Consider the following 20021-nt stretch of genomic DNA (forward strand, 5'->3'; position numbering starts at 1 on the left):
TCCTCATGTTATTTGGAAAAATCTTAATTACATGTGGCATTCTACTTTTTTAGATTAATAACAGAAGAGTGGTTTTCCCCTGAGAAAGTCAATTTATGAAATTAAATCTTGCCTAACAGTGAGAATTCCTCAAAGATCCTTTTGCTTAGTAAACAAAGCTAATGTACTTTATAAACAGGAGGGGGTAAAAACATTTTTTTTTCTCAAAAAGAAGAAAAACTAGGGCAAAGCTAGTTGAAAAATAAACAGAAAAAAGAATGTTGCAAGAATTCAGCTAAGCAATATCTTGCTGTTTCAGAAGAGAAGATTTTATTTATGTGATACTGGTAACACATACCAGGCTAGAAGGATTAAACTAAATACCCTTCAAAGGTTGAGACTCAAATTTCCACTCAGTCCTTGGCTATGTTGCCCTTCCTTGTATGTCTCCTCCATGAATCACATTTGCCTTACAAAGAAATTCCCAGACAACATGTCCTCTTGGTCATGGTCTCTCCCACTGTACCACACTTTCTGCTTTTCTTCTACATTACTTCAAGGAAGAGTTATTACAGAGAGGCCACAACTGTTATAAATTTGACCAACTTTACATATGTTGAGCCCTACCCTCAGCTTATTGAGCAACAGCCTTGAGTCATCAGACCCCAGTGTTAGATGAACAGTCCAGCCTGGCTGAAAAGAAACCTTCCCACACACAGCAGTTGACTTGCTTACAGCAGCTTAAGGAATATGACTTGATTTTCACCATTGTTTATTTCTCTTTTTTTTTTAGTACTATTACTAGAATGACTGTGTTTTCAGGTAACCCACAGAGTTTTTGCAGAAAAAAAATGCATTGCCATTTGTAGAAATGGCCAGAAAAAAAAAGAGGCCAATATCAAGTATATATGATAGTTGTTTGGAAGATGAAATAATATTTAAATGAGAAGCAACAGAAAGCTTGCCTCTTCAAACTTTTAAAAAGAAGGTAATAGGACTTTCGATAGATTCAAAAAGCCAAATAACACTTTACTGCATTACCTGTATATGTTATTAAAAACATGATCCCAACTTGTGATTCTGCTGCAGACCTGGGGGCGGGAAAGAGTAAAAATTTGGTGGGAAGTTGAACATTCAAATCCCTTGGAGCCAATAAGAACCACAGTGAAACAGGACCTGCCAGGTCTCTGTGTGTGTGTGTGTGTGTGTGTGTGTGTGTGTGTGTGTGTGTATGTGTGTGTGTGTGTGTGTGTGTGTGTGTGTGTGTGTGTGTGTGTGTTTTACAAATCAGCCCAGCTTAGTAATGGAATCCAATCCCTACTTAGATAAATTATCTTACCATGGTACTATGGTAAATTTAATACACATAGACTAAACTGTACACACATCCTTAAATCTCCTTGAGCTGAATTCTCAAAGTCCAGATGACTGTTACATGACATGGGGCTCCAAATTTGACATGTTCTTGAGAAAGAAAGACTTTTCATCTTGGAATTTTACAAGAATGAACCTTATGCACAGCTCTAATGCTGTTGAGCATGAAGGGCCTGGAAACATCACTGCCCTCTCTCCAAGGCATATATCCCCACATGCTTGTTGTTTTACCATGGGACAGAATGAATCCTGAATCTCCACACTAGATACCACAAGGGAAAGAGAGACATTCTGTGTAAGGTTGTGGGAATTGCCACTTGCATTACCGTCATTAGTTTTCTTCCTTTTTTCCCTCCTTTCTTCCTTTCTTCCCTCCTTCCTTCCTACCTTCCTCCCCTCCTTCCTTCCTTCCTTTCTTTCTCTTTCGCTGTATGTTTGGTTTTGTTGTTGTTGTTGTTTTGCCCATCCTAGGGCTTGAACTCAGAGCCTGGGCACTGTCCCTGAACCTCTTTGTGCTCAAGGCTACTGCTCTACCACTTGAGCCACAGTGCCTCTTCCCATCATTAGTGTTCTAACCCCTAAAAGATATGTGCTTCTTGGAATGTAAGGATAAACATGGAGTTATCATCTAGTGGGAAAAAGAGACCAAATTGTTGTCCCAATTCTCCTTTTCTAGTTAAATCCTAAGGTCTTCTCAGCATTTTCCTCAAAGTCTCCCTAATTTCCTTTTTGTCAGATGTTGATCACATTTAGCTCGCTGAAGGAGCTGCCACCTCTCAGGCAGAATATAGACACAAATTCCTTTTATAACGTGACACAGGCATGGTGCTAGGTGCTGACGTTCTCATGGTAAACAAGTCAAGTCATACCAAGTTGACTTTCACCAGGCTTATTTTGTAGGGAATATCAACTTATATCACTGTTAGTTTATTCTGGACTTATATTTCTGAAGCCTATGATTTCTCCCCCAGAGGTTTTTTCACTCACAGACTTCATTCCCACACCCCATTGGCTATCAGACAACAGGAATGACCAATGGCTTCAGTATCTTTCCACCTTAAAATCCAATTCAAATGCATTCATTTGTCAGTCTTGCTGTGTAAGGTCTGAGTGCTATCTCATTTGTTCCAGAAGTGGGCTGGTCTGCTGTGATGCAACCCAGCTATGGATTCAGCTATAATGAAGACAGGTATCCATGAGATTCTTGGCCCCACAGAAAAATATCCTTATGAAATAGCAAAGTGGGAATCTCATGGCAGCTGGTGTCACCAAAAATACCTCACTTTGCTTGTTAGACTGGAATGCATCACATCAGCCCCATTCTATGCTACCACTTCCGCCCTGTTTAGTAGATTGAGGCAGGAGCTCTTCTGGTTCTTGAGATGACTTACACATTGGAGACAGTAGGAAGACAAGGAGGCAGAGGTGGGAAAATCATGAGTTTCAGACAAAGCTTGGACTCCATAGCAAGAACCTGTCTCAAGTCACTTAAATCTGTGCTATTATGGATATAACTTTAAGGACAGAGCAGCTCTCTCAGCAGTTGATATTATAAATCACACTCTGGATCTCATCCATTGGCATTAAAGCACCATGCACTCATGTATGGGTTGCCCAAGGACCTAGACTGTCGTAGAGAAAGATCCATGTTCATGGTCTGTCTACTCTAAGTGACAAAGTCTTGGTACTTGATATCAATGTGGATACCTCCTTGTCAGGTGTCCTGTGGTCTTGTGGAGTGGTTGGTGACTCTTCACTTGAAAGTTTATAAAGTAATACAAGAAACATAATGAAAAAAAAAAACAAAGAAGAAACATAACGAATGCATCCATTCAGTGTAGGTTAAGGAGTCTACTTAAACATTTACAGGTTTCCCCACAAAAGCAGCAGAGATGCATTCACTTGAACTGCAGTCCTCCTTTATGAAGGAGCAGGAGAAGCCCTGGTCTAGGGAAGAAGCTTGCTCTCGGCATCCAGGTTCTTTGTCAACTTTTGCTTTGCCCATAGTTATCACTGGCCCTCTTTGCCACTGTTGGTGGTGGAAATTACAAGCCTCTTGTTTCCACTTTCCTGGAAAGTTGTATGAAACTAAGAATCAGTCTCTCTTTTGGTTGTTTTGCGCTTCAACCATGGCCCCTTCTCACACGCACACCACATTCACACCAATGGAAAAGAAGACTGGGCCCGAAGACTTGTTTCTTTACCCTCATTCCAGATGCTCTGAAAGTTAGAGCCAGGACAAACACATTAGCCCATTTTCCACCTTTCTATCTTCAAACACAACGAAAGAAAATACATCAAATAGTCTCCCAGTGAGCAATTTACAAGGTGGCTGGTAAAAGCCACAGATCCAGCCTTGCAGAGAATTTATTTCCAAGTAAATTGATACCAGGATTATTTATTAGAGTGTTAGTCCTGCCAACACCTTAATACTAGAGCCAGCATGGAAAGCCCAGTGAGAAATTTGTGCTTGTATGAATTAAATAGCTCTTTCAGGCTGCTCTTGGCAATGTGGATTTTGGCCTGGCAGGTTGACCTGATGTGTAAGTCTCAAATGTTCACAGTTCTTAAGAGGTGTTGGGAGCATCATGTGGATGTTTCCTGTCCAAAATGAATGTGATAGGATGTGTAAGCAGGCCAGACAAGCCAGCTGCCAACGCTTGCAAAACAATGGATTTCCCCCCAAAGATAAGAGAGTGAATTCAGGCTCCATGTTTGAAGTTTTGACCTGAAATGTTTGCTGCTGCTTATCTCTTAGTAATTTTTTACTTCAGAAAGTTTCTTAAGATAACCTTCTCTGGATAAGTGAGGCTTGCCATCCCCAAAAAACCCTTATTATGCAATTTTCTTCCAAGAATTGAATGTAATTGGCTAATACCAGAGTTCTACTTGTCAGCTTTCTTCATTATGATTTCCTGAGCTTGCTGGTTTGGTTCTATTCTGACACAGGCTTTATATGTGATGAGAAACACCGGAATACAAGATAGGCAGGCAAAGACAGGGCATGTAAATGATGACTGAGCAAGATTGAATGTGATGACAGGGCTGTGGATGAAGGAAAATTCTCTAAGGACTCCAGCTGGCCAACCATGTATTGTGGAATTTATAATCAATACTCTTGCTGCATGTTAGCAATTTGTCTTAAAGTTCATCTGATTTACAACTATTCAACTGACCCTTGTGTTTCCAGAGAACCTAGATCAGGAATGTTAATAAACATTCCTTATATTAATAAATATAAGAATGCAAATCCATGGTCATTGTTGGACAGCTGTGTGGATAGGATTTCATGAGCTCATTGGCTTTTTATTGCTTAATATTTAATAAACAGGGTTCCAGTTCCTGAGGTGAGGGAGTCTTGTTCTTAGAAGGAAGATAAGACATCCTGTTGGGCTGATATTTATATATAGTGTATATATTTATCATATATAGTAAATATTTGTATATATATAAACAGATTTATTGTATATAATTGTTGTACATGTACACTATATATGTGTATAAATAATGTATGATATATATACTATGTGTTTAGTATATATACACAATATATAGTATACACAGAAGTTTACACTATAGTATATATATATAGCTGTGCATATATATGTATACATATACATGCACAAACACAGAAATCGTTTTTGTTGTTGTTTTTTTGTCTGTCATGGGGCTTGCACTCCAGGTCTGGGCATGGTCCCTGAGCTCTTTTGCTCAAGGCTAGCATACTACCACTTGAGCCACAGCTCCAATCCCAGCTTTTTTGTGGGATCTCTGAGACTTTTCTTTTTTTTTTTTTTTCTCTGAGACTTTTCTAAGGTCAAAACTACTCTCATAAAAATATTAAGTTGTTTGACAGGCATGATGGCTTTTATACCTACAATCCTCAGTACTTAAGTAGAGAGGGGGTATCAGAGAAAGAGAGGAAAGGAGAGAGGAGGACGGAGATGAGAAAGAGAGGGAGGAGGATGGAGAAAAGGAGAAGGAAAGAAATAGGGAGAGATGTAAGAGGGAGGGAAAATAGTCAATAAAAAGACAAGAAGTATTTTTTGTTGTTGTTGTAAAGCTTGAACTCAGGGACTGAGTACTGTCCCTGAGCCTTTTCATGCAAAGCTACCACTCTAACACTTGAAGCCACAATGCTACTTCTGGTTTTCTGATGGGTAATTGGAGATAAGACTCTCAGGGACTTTCCTACCCAGGCTGGCTTGGAACCTTGATCCTCAGATCTCAGCCTCCTGAGTAGCTAAGAATATAGATGTGAGCCACCAGCACCTGGCTCAGAAATTATAGTTCTAATGATCAAGATGCTGATAGACTCAAAACGTGTGAATGACCCCTTTCTTACAGGTGGAATATTCTCTCTGTGTCCTCAAGTAGTAGGAAGAAGTCATAAAGCCTTTTGTTTTTGCTTGTCCTGGAGCTTGAACTCAGGGCCTGGGCACTGTCCTTGAGCCTCTTTGTGCTCAAGTCTAGCACTCTACCACTTGAGCCACAGCACCACTTCCAGCCTTTTCTGTGTATGTGGTACTAAGGAATTGAACCCAGGGCTTCATGCATGCTAAGCAAGCACTCTACCACTGAGCCACATTCCCAGTCCTCTTATGCCTTTAAAAAAATTGTGACTGATACTGGAGCTTGAACTTAGGACCTAGCATTCTCCCTTAGCTTTTTTGCTCAAACCTGACTCTCTACCATTTAAGCCACACCTCCACTTCCAGCTTTCTGCTGGTTAACTGGAAATAAGAGAATCACAGACTTGTCTGCCTGAGCTGACTTCAAACCATGACCCTCAGATTGCAGCCTCTTGTGTAGCTAGGATTCCTGTCCCTTATACTTTTTGTAAGGGCACTCATCCTTCTCATGATGGCTCACCTACCATAACCTAATCATCTCTCAAAGGCCTTAGCCATCAATACCATCCTCTTCAGGATTAGGATTTTAATATATGAAATCTGAAGAGACTGAAACATTCAGCCATGGTGGGTAGAAAACAGGTACTTCAACTCCTATTGTTGGAGCTAATGAAGAGCAAGGACTTGGTATGCAATCCTCTCAGGACCTAACTTTCCCATGGCCCCTAAACCATAACTGTGAAGGAAGGAGGCAGGCAGGTCATGTCTCTGTTGTGGTGATAAGCAGTCAAGATTTGGACAAGGAGAGGAAACACTAGATCTTACTTTTCCTTTCTCCATCTTTGTCTCCAGACCTATTGTCCTTGGGGATCTTTCTAAGGAAATCTAGCTATGCTTCGTTATTACAAACTTTTACTAACGTAATAGCTGGCCACTTCAGCTTGGATTGTCACAGAGTCCTATTTCTGTAAGTTTTATAGGCTCAGATCTAATCTGTCTGTGCTGCTGATCTGAAAGCTGAGCGGTCAGCCAGTCTGTAATAACCAAACATACATGAACTTGATCTATTGCAGAAATCAACTGTAGACTTAACTATGTGGAGTAGATCTTTGCAATAAGCAATCTCTTGCTATTCTGAATGCTGTTCAGTATCAATGTACATAGTCGTCAGAATTAGTGGAAATCATAAAAATTAGGCAAGGCAATGACTTTAAATAAACTATATTTTAACCTAAGTCCTTACCTTTCCAATGCTTGAATCTTTAAGATGGTCAGACACAGGATTTCCCTTCCTACAATGACAGGGTTACTGTCACTAATCCTACTTCTTTTTCTTTTATGTTCACCGTTCATCATAAACCTTTGAGCTACTGCTTTACCCTGTGTACTTCATTCCATCCAGACTCTAATGCTTGTATGGAGTTGAGTCATTCATTAAAAATACATCAGCATGGGGCTGGGAAGGTGGCTCAGTGGTAGAGTGCTGTCTTGCATGCATGAGGCCCTGGGTTCAATTCCTCAACACCACATAAACAGAAAAGGCCGGAAGTGGCGCTGTGGCTCAAGTGGTAGAGCGCTAGCCTTGAGCTGAAGAGCTCAGGGACAGTGCCCAGCCAAGCCCCATGACTGACCAAAAAAATACTCAGCATTATCTATACCTGGCTCTTCCATGACTTACACAAGCCTAACCTTCCCTAGATTTTGTCTTGGAGCAATTCCCACTACCTGGTTTAAGATTAAAAGAAATAATTCATACTCTTGCCAAATTATAGGATGACATAAATACTAGAAATGGTAGACCTCTTGACTAACATGTCAAAGGCCCTATGTTCAATCTCAAGTATTGAGAGAGGAAGAAAAGGAAGAAAGGAGGGGAGGGAGGGAGGGAAGAAGAAAGGAAAGGAAAAAGGGAGAGAGAGAGAGAGAGAGACAGAGACAGATAGACAGGGAGAGAGAGGAGGTAAGTGGGTTACAATCAATATTTGTCCACATAAAAAGGAGGGAAGAAAGGCACAACCAAAGTTACCACCTGGTGCCAAGTGCTCTGTATGGAAGCTGTATGGTGTGGCTAACTCTTGTGTCTTCCCACACAGGCTAGTGAAAGGCGTGTTCACCTGGTTGTGTCCCGCCAGGTGGGACAGCAGAGTCCGGACATTCTTCAGGAAGCTGGCTGGGTCAGCAGTGGCAGCTGGTCCCCAGGCCTGGAGGAGAGGAACAATGCTCCTACGGTGAGGCCCAGGCAGGCACGCCTACAGCTTTGTAAGAAGCTGTTTTATGGGAAGGCTGCATAGTGTAACGTTTCCAAGTGTCATCTCTAGACCTTCTCATCTTCAGACTTGATGAGGTAGCAGGTATCTATCACCCAATCAGGAATGAGGATGGTGTTGAGTTTTGCAATCTGACCATGCAGACCTCATAGATGGGGATGAAATTTCTAGTCTAGGCCAAATACATGTCATGTTTCTACAGAGTCAGGACTGTGTAAGAATTGTTCTCCATTCACTTTGAAATGAGCCAAGAGGTTTACTTGGTTTCTGGCTTTCTAGTTTCTCAGTCTGTCTAGAAATGATGACTCCCCTATTTTCAATATTTGAGTTTGCAGAAGGGCCCAAAAGGAGGCTTTGAGTACTTGATGCTCATAGGACACCAGGGAGTGGTGGAAACTGAGACTAGCTGGAGAGCATGTAACATTCAAATTCAGAAAAAATGTTTTAATACTTTGGACCCAGAAGAATGCATTGAGAATGGAATTCATCTTTCAGGATACCAGTTTGTCACCTCTCCCTAATTGGGTGACTTGGCCTAATTTGTACTTCTGGTTGTGGCTTCTGTTAGAAGCAATGGCTTAACTTTTCAGATGACTGTCAACAAACCTTGTTTAGTAAACATTAAGAGTTGTGTAGCCTGAGCTCAGAGCTCTATCAGTCATTTCCTCTAAGATCTGATTTCAATGCTTTAACTGAAAACATTCAAGAAATTCTATAGGTAACCTATTTTTTGCAACAGACAAAAAGAAACAAATACCTTTCTCTCTTTCCACAACAGGACATAGGTTGACTTTTGGGGGCGGGGGGCGGGGAAGAGGGGGAATCTTGGTGCTTGAACTCAGGGCCTGAGTGCTGTCCCTGAGCCTCTGTGCTCAAGGCTTGAGCCTAGTACCACTTCTGGCTTTTTTCTGAGTAGTTTATTAGAGATAAGAGTCTCTTAGATTTTCCTGAGTGAGCTGGCTTCAAACTGCCATCCTCAGATCACAGCCTCGTGAGTAGCTAGGATTACAGCATGAGCTACTAGTACCTAGCTAAGGTTGACTTTTTCACTTCAGAATCTCTACTTTATACTCAGAGCTTAACATTCCAACCCTACCCTATTCTGCAGGCATCTAGGCCTCTATAAATCATAAATTCCATGTTCATTTATAATAAGCAATCCAGACAGACAAAATACATTCTGCTAAATGTTTTAAAGATAAAGGCTCCCTGGTATCTTTTTTGTTAATACCATTACCATGTTAAAACTAAACTAATAGTATTTATTTATGGAAGGCTAGTGTATTAGCTTACCCAACGTTCTCACCTACTTAACTGATTTTAGTTAGGTAAATATGTTAAGTCATTAAGCTACCACACTGCAGTTTTATAACTCCTTCCACCTATCCAATGTGAGTCACAGAAAATGTAAATCTGTTCTTTGCCACAACCCTCAACTGGGGGTCTGAGTTCCTGGAATTACTCTCTTATACATTGATCTATTGGGAAACTGTTGACTCTTTTCATTTGTAGTTCTGTTTTCTAAACTGGCCTCAAAAAAAAAAAAGTAGCATATATAAAAGATGTTTGATGACTTAGTTTATGCTTTGACTAAAATTTTGTTGCATTTTGGAAACAACATGGCATTTTGAATATAAGAATTTAAGCCGGGTGCCGGTGGCTCATGCCTGTAATCCTAGCTACTCAGGATGCTGAGATCTGAGGATCGTGGTTCAAAGCCAGCCTGGGCAGGAAAGTCTGTGAGACTCTTATCTCCAATAAACCACTAGAAAACCGGAAGTGGCGCGCTGTGGCTTAAGCGGTAGAGCACTCGCCTTGAGCTGAAGAGCACAGGGACAGCACCCAAGCCCAGAGTTCAAGCCCCACGACCGACAAAAAAAAAAAAGTAACTCAAGCCAGGGTTTGTGGAATAGAGATACTTCTATCCAATTGAAAAGTTAAGACTAATGAATACCAGATTTAGGTGTGATTACCTCATTGGCAGAAAAGTGGGGACTTGAGTAAAAGAAGTCATAGATTCATTGTTCTCAACCACAAACATTTATTTCTTGCCTTGAGTCATAAGGTACCTGGGTCAGTCACAATGGCATACTTTCTACATTTCTAGATGTTTCAAATGTTTTTAAAAATCCAAAACAAATATTGTAAAGTATATATTATATTGCTTGATGAATGCTTGATTGTTCATCATTTTTTATCAGCTTAAGCTATTTCACCATAATTTTTTTAAGCATTAGGGAACAGTTTGAGGTAACCAAACTAGGGAGTCAGGAGAAAAGACAGATAGTAAAGATTATCTCTGCCTTTCTTCCCTCCTCCTCAATTCAAGTTGTGCAATTCTGGGTGTGAAGAATTTACAGTCAGACTTGGGGGTTTCTGTTTCTACTGTGGGTATCCTTCTCTGGGGAGAAATGCAAATGGCCATTTAAGATACAAGGCCTGTAGACAAAGTTCTAATCTGTGGCCCATTTATCGCTGTGTTCAGCACCTATGTGCTCCTGTGAGCACCTCTTTGTTCCGTGCAGACAGGGCTGTTTGGGAAACACTAAGGAAAAAGTTAAAAGGAGGTTTTGTATAAAATAAGATCATTTAAAAAAATATTATCCAACTCCTGATATTCATGACTGATAAGAGCTGACACCACTTTCAGGAAAGGCTGGCCCAGCAGATGTTCTTTACAGCTCACTTTATAGACTTTGGATTTCTCTCCTGGTTTCTGCCTTTAGTTTTACTATTTTTCTTTGAAATCAAACTTTATGAGTTAGCTTACAGATTTTGGAATCACGAAACTGGGATGAGCTGCAAAAAGACAGTTCTCAGTGGATCAACGTGTTTCATGATATTGCTGCACTTTGTACTTTTTAGATAACTTTGGTCATTGTTGCCTATGGAAAATCCACTTTTGAACATATCTGCCATGTTTTTCTGTGTGTCTCTTTAGCCCCTCCACCCTGCAGCTACTTGTCATGAGAAGGTGGTTTGTGTCCATAAAGACCCCAGTGAATCTCTGGGCATGACTGTTGCAGGGGGAGCATCCCACAGGGAATGGGACTTGCCTATCTACGTCATCAGCGTGGAGCCAGGAGGAGTTATAAGCCGAGATGGAAGGATAAAAACAGGTAAAAAGAACTGGGGCATTTTCATGATAGTATTGAGAGAAATCAGTAACTGTTTCCCAATTTAATGACAAAAGGTAAAAGTCACCTGAACAAGAATATCCACTTCTGTTTGTCCATGACTAGTTAGAGGTCAACCCTCTGAGCTCTGTAGGTGGATGGATGTGAGTTGTCTACTAGTAAAGCCAGAACCTCCAAATGCTCTCAGGATTAATAGGCAATGGCTGCTTATGAGCCAGTTGGCTCTATTGCATAATCTGGTCTCACTTGTTCGAAGTGGATCTTTGCTGGGTTAATCCAGTAAGGAAACAAACTTATCACTTGTTCCATTTTGTGCATGAGCTAGGAGAAATCATTGATGGATTCTGATTTAATGGACATTGATTAAATACCACGGGGGCTGTTCAGTTGGTGTTTCATTCCTATACATAAATCACATGTGTTTGGGGCTACTTTCAGTGAAGGAAGGTGATACCACATTTACCTCTACAAATATGTATACTTACTAATATTGTCAGCATATACACAGGGGTAGCTTGAGTGGGTGAGCAGTTGTGCCTTTAAGGATTCAGACTCAAGATAATTGGGAGGTTTCCAAGGTTCCATTTTCCTTCCTTTCCTTTTGTTCTTGCTATGGTTATTCTTTATGGAAAAGATGTTACGCATGGGAGGTAGCAAAACAAAAAGAAGATGAATAGAAAGTGAGAGTAGAGAGGTGTGAGTTTGAATTTCTTTTGCTTTTCTGTACGCACCTAAGCAGAGACTATTGAAGCCCATGTTCAATAAGAGAACATACTAGAAGATTATAGGATATGAAGTGTGGAAGTCATCATACACATAGTGTCAAGCTGGCTCTGCACATCATAGGAATACAGTAAATGGAAATGTGGCTCTTCTTTTCAACCTCTTTAAGGTCACGGGCTGCTCTGAGATCCTCTGTTAGATATGGTCACAGGTAGTTTCATAGTCATTCTTCAATCTGTGTTTAGTGGGTGTTTTGTATGTGCTGATCGCTGTTTAAGTATGGCACTTTGTCGATTACATCTACTTTGCTGAAAACAAAAAGCTAAAGTGGATTTTCTTTGATAATATGACAAAAAATTTATCTTCCTTATTTTTAAAGCAAGAGTCAAATATTGATAAGAATGGTTCAGAAGGCCTCCAACAAGACTGTTTCCCATAAACTGTAGGAAAACTCAGCTTCATGTCAATGAAGGGTGCCCTGCCTGCTCCACATCTTGCATGCAATCTGTTCTTGCCCTTTTGCACAATAAGGAGAAATCCATTTGCATCCATTAATGGTGCTTCTGCTTCTCTGCCTGTCAGGTGACATTTTACTGAATGTGAATGGCATTGAGCTTACAGAGGTCAGCCGCAGTGAGGCAGTCGCCTTGTTGAAGAGCATATCCTCTTCCGTGGTACTCAAAGCCTTGGAAGTCAGAGAACATGAACCTCAGGAAGACTGTAACAGCCCAATGGCCCTGGACTCCAACCACAACATGACTCTACCTGGTGAATGGTCCCCTTCCTGGGTCATGTGGCTGGAATTACCACGGTGAGTTCCAAAGTGATGTCCCTATGGGATGGAATGATTTATGATTTTTAAGCCATGGATGACTCATGGCACTACCACTTAGTCTTGATTGTAACATTGCTTGAAAGAATTCTGACTTGCCACCGGTAACTAAAAATGCATGTAGAAACCCTAGGGCCATGAAGTCTGTAAGTAGAAACACCATTAGACCTTTTGAGGAGTTCATAGAGCTTCCATGTATAGGTGTAAATAGATTCTTTGTGCAAGTTTCTCAGATCAGGCAGAGGAAAGAAAGCCAATCTGTGCTTCTTTATAGTGAGGCTGAGAACACCTGTCTATGAGAAGCCTCACCTTTGGCTAATCTGCTGGTGTCAGTTCTGTGTACTTACAGAGGTGCTGACTGGCTTTACCTCTGCAGCTTTTAGTTGGTCCAACTACAAAGAAAGCAGCACAGCAGAACACCTGACCTTCACCCCAATGCTTAAGCATCTGCTAGTATAGTGATTCTCTCTTTAGTGCCTATACTTGGGAAGTTCTTTGGGCAACAGCAGCGTTGCTGGAGTGAGGTGGAACTGGAACATCAAAGTGAAGGATTGTTTTACATGATGACTTGGGGAGGGACCTGGGGACACTCCCACTAAACAGCTATACAATATAGAATGGTAAATTGGTGTTTTCCCAGGATAACTAATGGCCTTCAGATTACTGACACATGATGTAAGGTTAAATGTGACCTCACTGAAGTTGATATATTGGCAAAGGATTAAATAGAGTACATCTGATTTTAGAATATCTTGTTGGAGGGCAAAAAGCAGTCTCTTCTAGTTTTAATATTGTTTAATAGCCATGCTTCATATACAAACCGATGTGGGTTCTTTTTGAACTTTACATTCATTGACGAATTATTTTCTGTAATTAGAACATTTAAAAATTCTTAAAAATTGAACATTGCGTTTATTTAAATATTTTAGAACTGAGTCTATGTGGGAAAAGAGAGTATTACTCTAAATACAGTTTTATTTAGGATGATCTTCATCATTTGTTTGGGAGATATTTTGTCATGGTCAGTGGTACCTCTTCATTGAAGGGGGCATTGTAGCACCGTGTACTCAGATGCTTCCAAGTGAAGAAACAAGGAACGGCTTTTCTCCCTTTCCTCTTGGTCCTGATGTGACAAACATAGTACAAGACTTAGAGGGTGCCACAGGATCTGAGGGTCCCTCAGACCTGCTCTGTAGAGCTGCCCAGGGTTGCCCATTTCTTGTGTGTTCTTCCAAGGAGAGCTTGTATCAGGGGTTGGAAGACCATGAAAAGGCCACAGAGTCCAGACTTTTGATACATACATAGTCTCTATGCAACTACTCAGTTTTTCTCCCAGATACTATCCAAGCCTGGACAAGACTATGTTCCAATAAAATTTTATTAACAGAAACAGGTGGTGGGCCAAACTGTGGTTTGTTGACTCCAGGTAACATATACACTCTTAGGTGCCAGCTATTTTTCCTTTTGATAGTCCATTGAAACATTTTAGTGTCTGACAACAGCAGGAAATTTAAACAAAAATTAAACAAATTGTGGCACATCTGTGTGAGCCTGTGATGGGTATCCTGGATATCAGGGTATTATGTCATACTTCGTTCTTCTTGCATCACAGTGAACTAGCATTAAAAGTGTGGAGAAGGGCGAAGCCATCTCATGCTGTTCCCTCCATATATACAAGGCTTAATCTTTTCCCTTGACATTCAAAATAACAATCAGGTTATTTCAACTCTTCTTAGGGACTCTGGAGAAGTGTATTTTGACATCTTTTACGTTTTATATCTTGTTCTTTCTCTTAGATCCTTTTCAAGCACTGTTTACTTGCTTTCTCGTTTCCGGTTCTTCAATGTATGTGACCCTATGTGGCCACTGTCATTCCTCACATTTTCCTTTTTCTCTTCCATTTCTTTGTTCTATCCTGGCAGCCCTCTCCTACTCTTGAATTCTTTGAAATCTTCTCTCTCCATTGAACTCTAAATTCTTGCCTATAGAGCAGTTGCTCCAGAAGTACTTTCCATTTGTTTTTTCCAAAGTGGCATTTTGTTATCCATGTTTCTCTGGTGGTGCTCTCGTTATTATTTGCTCATTTCCTCTCCCCACCACTTTTTTTGGTAGTGAATCTCGGGCTTATTCTTTGACTGAGATAAGTTTTCCCAAGCAGCAGCTCCCTGCTGAAGTTGTGTCACAGAAGGGGGAGGAGGGGAGAGGGGCAAGCCAAGGGCTTTGCTACAGATAATACAAACGACTTTATTTTCACAGGGCTTTGTATGTTTCGCTATTTTTCCTAAACCAATGGAGGTCAGCCTTGCTGGACCACTTACAAGGTCTATTTTTCTCCAGCTACCCATCACATTCACAGTCTAACCGTCTCCTCTTGCATTGGCATTGCTTTTATACACGCCTTTCTTCTCTACCAAACTGGACCCAGGGAAACTCTGATGACAGCCTTCCTATTTCTGATGGTCCTGCAGGGTAGGCCTGATCCTGTGGACCCTAAGGCTCTTCTGGCCAGATGAGCTCTATATAGTGGTGGCATCTTCTTTCATCTTCCCTCTGATGGCCTTTGGTACTCTTCCCTCAGACATGCTGACTCTTCACTTTGCTTAAAATAGTTTGCATGTATCTTAGTTGCTTGATAGTAATCTTTAGGAGCAAGATGAGAAAGACAGTCTTCACTCTGCCAGTGTGAGAGTGAAAATACGTCTACCCTGGCACTTTTCAGAATAACAGTCATGCTTCAATGTGCTCTTACGCTAGGCCCCCTGGCCCATGGATAATGGGCCATCACATCGCTTCAGTTTTCATGCACAGGAAGGAGCCATTCACATCTCGAATCTCAAATGCTAATTCACATCTCTAACCTCTAAAGCTCAAAACCCCAGGGACCCTCAGTTCTCCCCATTAACACTGTCCCAAGGAGCCTGAAGCCATCATCCCAGCAAGTCATTTTATCTGAATTGCTAGAGATTTAGACTGCAAATAGATCTTCAAAATATATATACATGGCCTGGGAAGGCAGCTCAGTGGTAGAGTGGCTGTCTTGCATGCATGAGGCCCTGGGTTCAATTCTTCAACACCACATTAGCAGAAAACCAGAATGGCACTGTGACTCAAGTGGTAGAGTGCTCGCCTTGAGATGAAGAGCTCAGGGACAGAGTTCAGGACACACACACACACACACACACACACACACACACACACACTTCCCTTCCCTTCACACACACACACACACACACACACACACACACACACACACACACACACACACACACACACTTCCCTTCCCTTCCCTTTATCACAAATCTATGACATTTCCCCTTTCACCAGATTTTGAGAAATGCTATTTGTACCTGTGTATGATCCAGCCAGTTACCTAAGGTTCTCTAGCAATGAAAAAAAAAAAAAAAAAACCAACCCTAAAACAAAAATGATATACCAGCTACTGTAATATCAAAAGCTCATGGCACTCATGTCCTCAGGTGCAATACACAAAGAATGCACACAAAGAAGGCAGCATTAGGTGTTGAGCTGAGGGTGTTTAGATACTGGCAGAGGCAGAGAGCAAAAATAAGTAGGTAATAAGAGATGTAAACGTGTGATTAGTAGTGCACTTGTCAATAGTGCATTGTATGTCAGGAGTGACCCCTAGGTAGCAGCTCCAGACATTCTCCTCACTGGACACTATCAGCTGCCACTCAAGAGGAGGTGATTCAGAGACCATGAAGGACTCTGCTTTTGTCTCTATTGGCTCTCAGGGCCCACATTCCACATCTGGAAGTCTTTCAAAACATTCTCTCATCTGGACTGGAAGGCTAGAAATACACATGAACTCATTTCTCCTTGTCTCAGAACTTAACCTTTTACTCTCCCAAAATGCTGAAAACATTTTCATCAAGATTGTTACGTTGAATGGCAAAATGCTCGGCATTTTAACCATGAGACAGATGGAGCAGTAACTGTAGTGACCCAGCAGCTAATGTTTACGGTAGCCCTTTTTGTGTGCCAGGCACTCTTCTAAGAGCTACATGTTTCTACTGTGCAGTATTAAAGTCATTTCTATGATTTAGGTACTAAAAAGTATCCCGCACTTAAACTAAAGCAAACAGTAGTTAAGTCTGAAGTTGCAAGGCTGGAGAATCGACAGCATGAAGTGGAATTGGTGATAGGGTTTTGTTTTGTGTGTGAATACTAGGGCTTGAACTCAGGGCCTGGTGCTTCTGCTTTTTTTGTTTTTTTTTTTTTTCAATCCTGGGCCTCTATGTGTTCAAGGCTAGTACTATATCACTTGAGCAATAGTGACACTTCCACAATCCCGGATTTCAGCCTCCTGAGTAGCTAGGATTACAGGTGTGAGCCACTGGCATTCAGCTGGCTTTGCTTTTTTGCTCAAGGTTGACAACTCTACTGGTTGAGCCACATCTCCATTCCCTGTTTTTTGCTAACTACCTAGAGATAAAGAGTCTCATAGGTTTTTTTCAACCTAGGCTAGATCCTCAGATCTCAGCCTTCTTAGTAGCTGGGATTATAGGCATAAGGACCCAGCTGCAGTGTTGTTTTGGGAGTCCACAATTTACACCCAGTACACTAAGCCTGAGGAGCACCTCAATAGGATGCTAGGCTAGTATTTAGCTTTTAAAATTTAAGTTGTACTTTTTTTTGCCTTTTCTCAAACATAAAGCAGTCTGGAGATTTGCCTAATAGATTTTTGTCATACAGTATTTAATACAGCAAGAATAGTTTTTGTTTTGTTTTTTGGACAGTCCTGGGGCTTGAACTCAGGGCATGGGCACTGTCCCTGAGCTTCTTTTGCTCAAAGCTAGGACTCTTCACTTGAGCCCCAGCACCACTTCCGACTTTTTCTGTGTATCGTGGTACTGAGGAATTGAACCAAGAGCTTCATGTATGCTAGGCAAGCAATTTACCACTGAGCCACATTCCCAGCCCCCAGCAAGAATAGTATGTACAGCTTTCATCATTGTTTACTGCTAAGGCCTCTAATTTCTTGTCATTTTCCCTACCACATGCCCTATCAAAAAGCAAATGAGGGCTGGGAAGATGGTTCAGTGGTAGAGCACTTGCCTTGCATGCATGAGGCCCTGGGTTTGGTTTCTCAGTACCACATAAGCAAAAAGAAAAAAGCAGGAAGTGGCACTGTGGCTCAAGCGGTAGAGCACTAGCCTTGAGCTGAAGAGCTGAGGGACAACACCCAGGTCCAAAGTTCAGGCCCCATGACCGGACCCCAAAACAAAATTTAAAAAAAAAAAAAAAGCAAATGAATTACTCATAGCCAAATTATTTCAAGACCAAATTTATTTAATGTATTTCTGTAACACCTACCACAAAACAGCTGTGTGGTGATACATAACTAAAATCCCAGCATTTGGGAAGCTGAGGAAGGAAGATACTGTGTTTGAGGCCATTCTGGAGTACAGAATGTGTTCCAGGCCAATCTGGGCTAGATACAGCAAAAACCTCTCTCAAAACAAATGATGGAAAGGAACAGGAAGATGGAAGGAAAAGATAAAGGTATGCCTAATGTTTCTACTTAAGCATCTCTCGAATGAAATACTGAAGCAGTATATTATATACTAAGGAACACCCTTATAATCTAGTGGGCAAAAAAATGCTGTAGTACATCATTTGAAGTTATGAATTATGAATTACTAAACTTTCCTGGAGGTTCTGGCACATGGTATTTTGGCACCCTTGGAAAGATACTGAAGTCAATGATGGTAATTTCCTCTGATTACAGAATTTAGAGGAAAGTAAGAATATTATTACAATTGTGCCTCAAAAACCAATTGCATGTGAGTAGCATGTGCAATTTTGTGCATGACTCTCAGGGGTTCAGCTGACCCATACTATGCTTGGCCAGTCCTGGCTCTCTGGCTGTCCCATGCAACAGGGCTCTGGTGTTGGGTCATTTGAATAGTGCTGATATTGGATGGCCATGATATTGTGTGTGTGCGCGTGTGCGTGCGCTAGCTGTGCGCGCGCGTATGTGTGCTGGCTACTGATTTTCTACTGTTGAGCCTGAAATCAGAGGGGAGACACTTCAAAAATTATTTGATAAGGAACATTGACGCCAGAGAAAGGTGGAGAATTGGGGTCATTACCACAATTACTTTGCTATAGTAATTAAGAGGGCTATTAGTCATTTGAACATGCAGTTTGTAATACCAGTGGGACATTCAATTCTAATATCTACAGCAGCATTTCTCAAAGTTCACCATCTTAAGAACCCGTGTACACTTGATGATCCTGTTTTATAGAAATCAGATCTAAGTATTAATCCATTGGAAATAAATGAACCTCTTATTTTTACCTTCATCCTTTCTCACTTAGATGCAGTGGGCAATCACTTCAACTGGCTTTGAATATTTATTTCCCACTTTCTAAGCCCAATTTGGTACTGTGAAAATCCATTAACTGACCTCTTAAATTCAATAAGTACCTCCAGGTGAGCTTACAATGCTAGCCATATCCCTATGACATCTTTATTTTGGGGCTGGTTGTGGGGCTTGAACTCAGGGCTGGGTGCTATCCCTGAGCTTTTTCACTCAAGGCTAGAACTCTACTACTTTGAGCCACAGTGCCATTTCCAGTTTTCTGGTGGTTAATTGGAGATAGGAATCTCATGGATTTTCCTGTCCGGACTGGCTTTGAACCGCAATCCTCAGATCTCAGTCCCAAGTAGCTAGGATTACAGGTATGAGCCACTGGCACCTATGACATTTTCCATGACAGCATTCTGCTCCCATTCTCTTCAGTACCTGTGTCCTACATATTCTGCATAACTTAAACCTCCAACATTCCATCTACTCTTTTGACCAGCAGATAAATTCACCATTTTACAAGCTAAATCCAGCATCTTTGGAGTACATCTACTTGACTTTCTACATTCATACCTATTTTCTCCAATTCCATAACCAGTTTTCCTCCTTCCTTCTTAGAAGCATGAAAGGAGTTTCTCCTAGCACATTTTCCCCCTCTCCTGTCTTCTGAGATCATCCTTCCTCTCTTTCTATGGTCATCAGTACCTCTGTCTGCTGCTTTATCATACCAGTACAGCATGCTCAAGTTCCTCCTAGGTTAAAAGTGATTGACACTTGCTCTGTCTACTTCTCACTTCACTCAATGCATCTATCTTTTCTCCCTTGCCTGTTCTTGCCACATTATCAGTATCACCAGTAACCTGTTGATGAATGAATCCAGTGGACACGTTAGACTCCCTTTTTGCTTTATTTTACCTTAGCATTTTCCCATCATCATGATCTTATCTCTGTAAGGAACAGTAACACACATAGCCACGCCCCCCATCTCCCTTTTGCAGGCATTCCATTCTGAGCCCCATCTCCAA

The 20021-nt window shown here is 41.2% G+C and overlaps 1 protein-coding gene across 4 annotated transcripts in view; it reads left to right on the plus strand.

Moving 5' to 3' along the window:
- The window catches only part of Lnx1 (ligand of numb-protein X 1), a 108478-nt gene that overhangs the window by 84554 nt on the left and 3903 nt on the right, over nucleotides 1–20021 (plus strand). For all 4 annotated transcript variants that reach the window (XM_070013121.1, XM_070013122.1, XM_070013123.1 and 1 more), the window contains 3 exons: nucleotides 7799–7933; nucleotides 10914–11091; nucleotides 12415–12643. In XM_070013121.1, coding sequence (XP_069869222.1) covers nucleotides 7799–7933; nucleotides 10914–11091; nucleotides 12415–12643 — 542 coding nt within the window. The remainder of the gene's footprint in view (nucleotides 1–7798; nucleotides 7934–10913; nucleotides 11092–12414; nucleotides 12644–20021) is intronic.

Source organism: Dipodomys merriami, unplaced genomic scaffold (assembly GCF_024711535.1).
Source record: "Dipodomys merriami isolate MVZ:Mamm:240054 unplaced genomic scaffold, mDipMer1.0.p SCAF_9, whole genome shotgun sequence".
Classification (NCBI taxonomy): Eukaryota; Metazoa; Chordata; class Mammalia; order Rodentia; family Heteromyidae; genus Dipodomys; species Dipodomys merriami.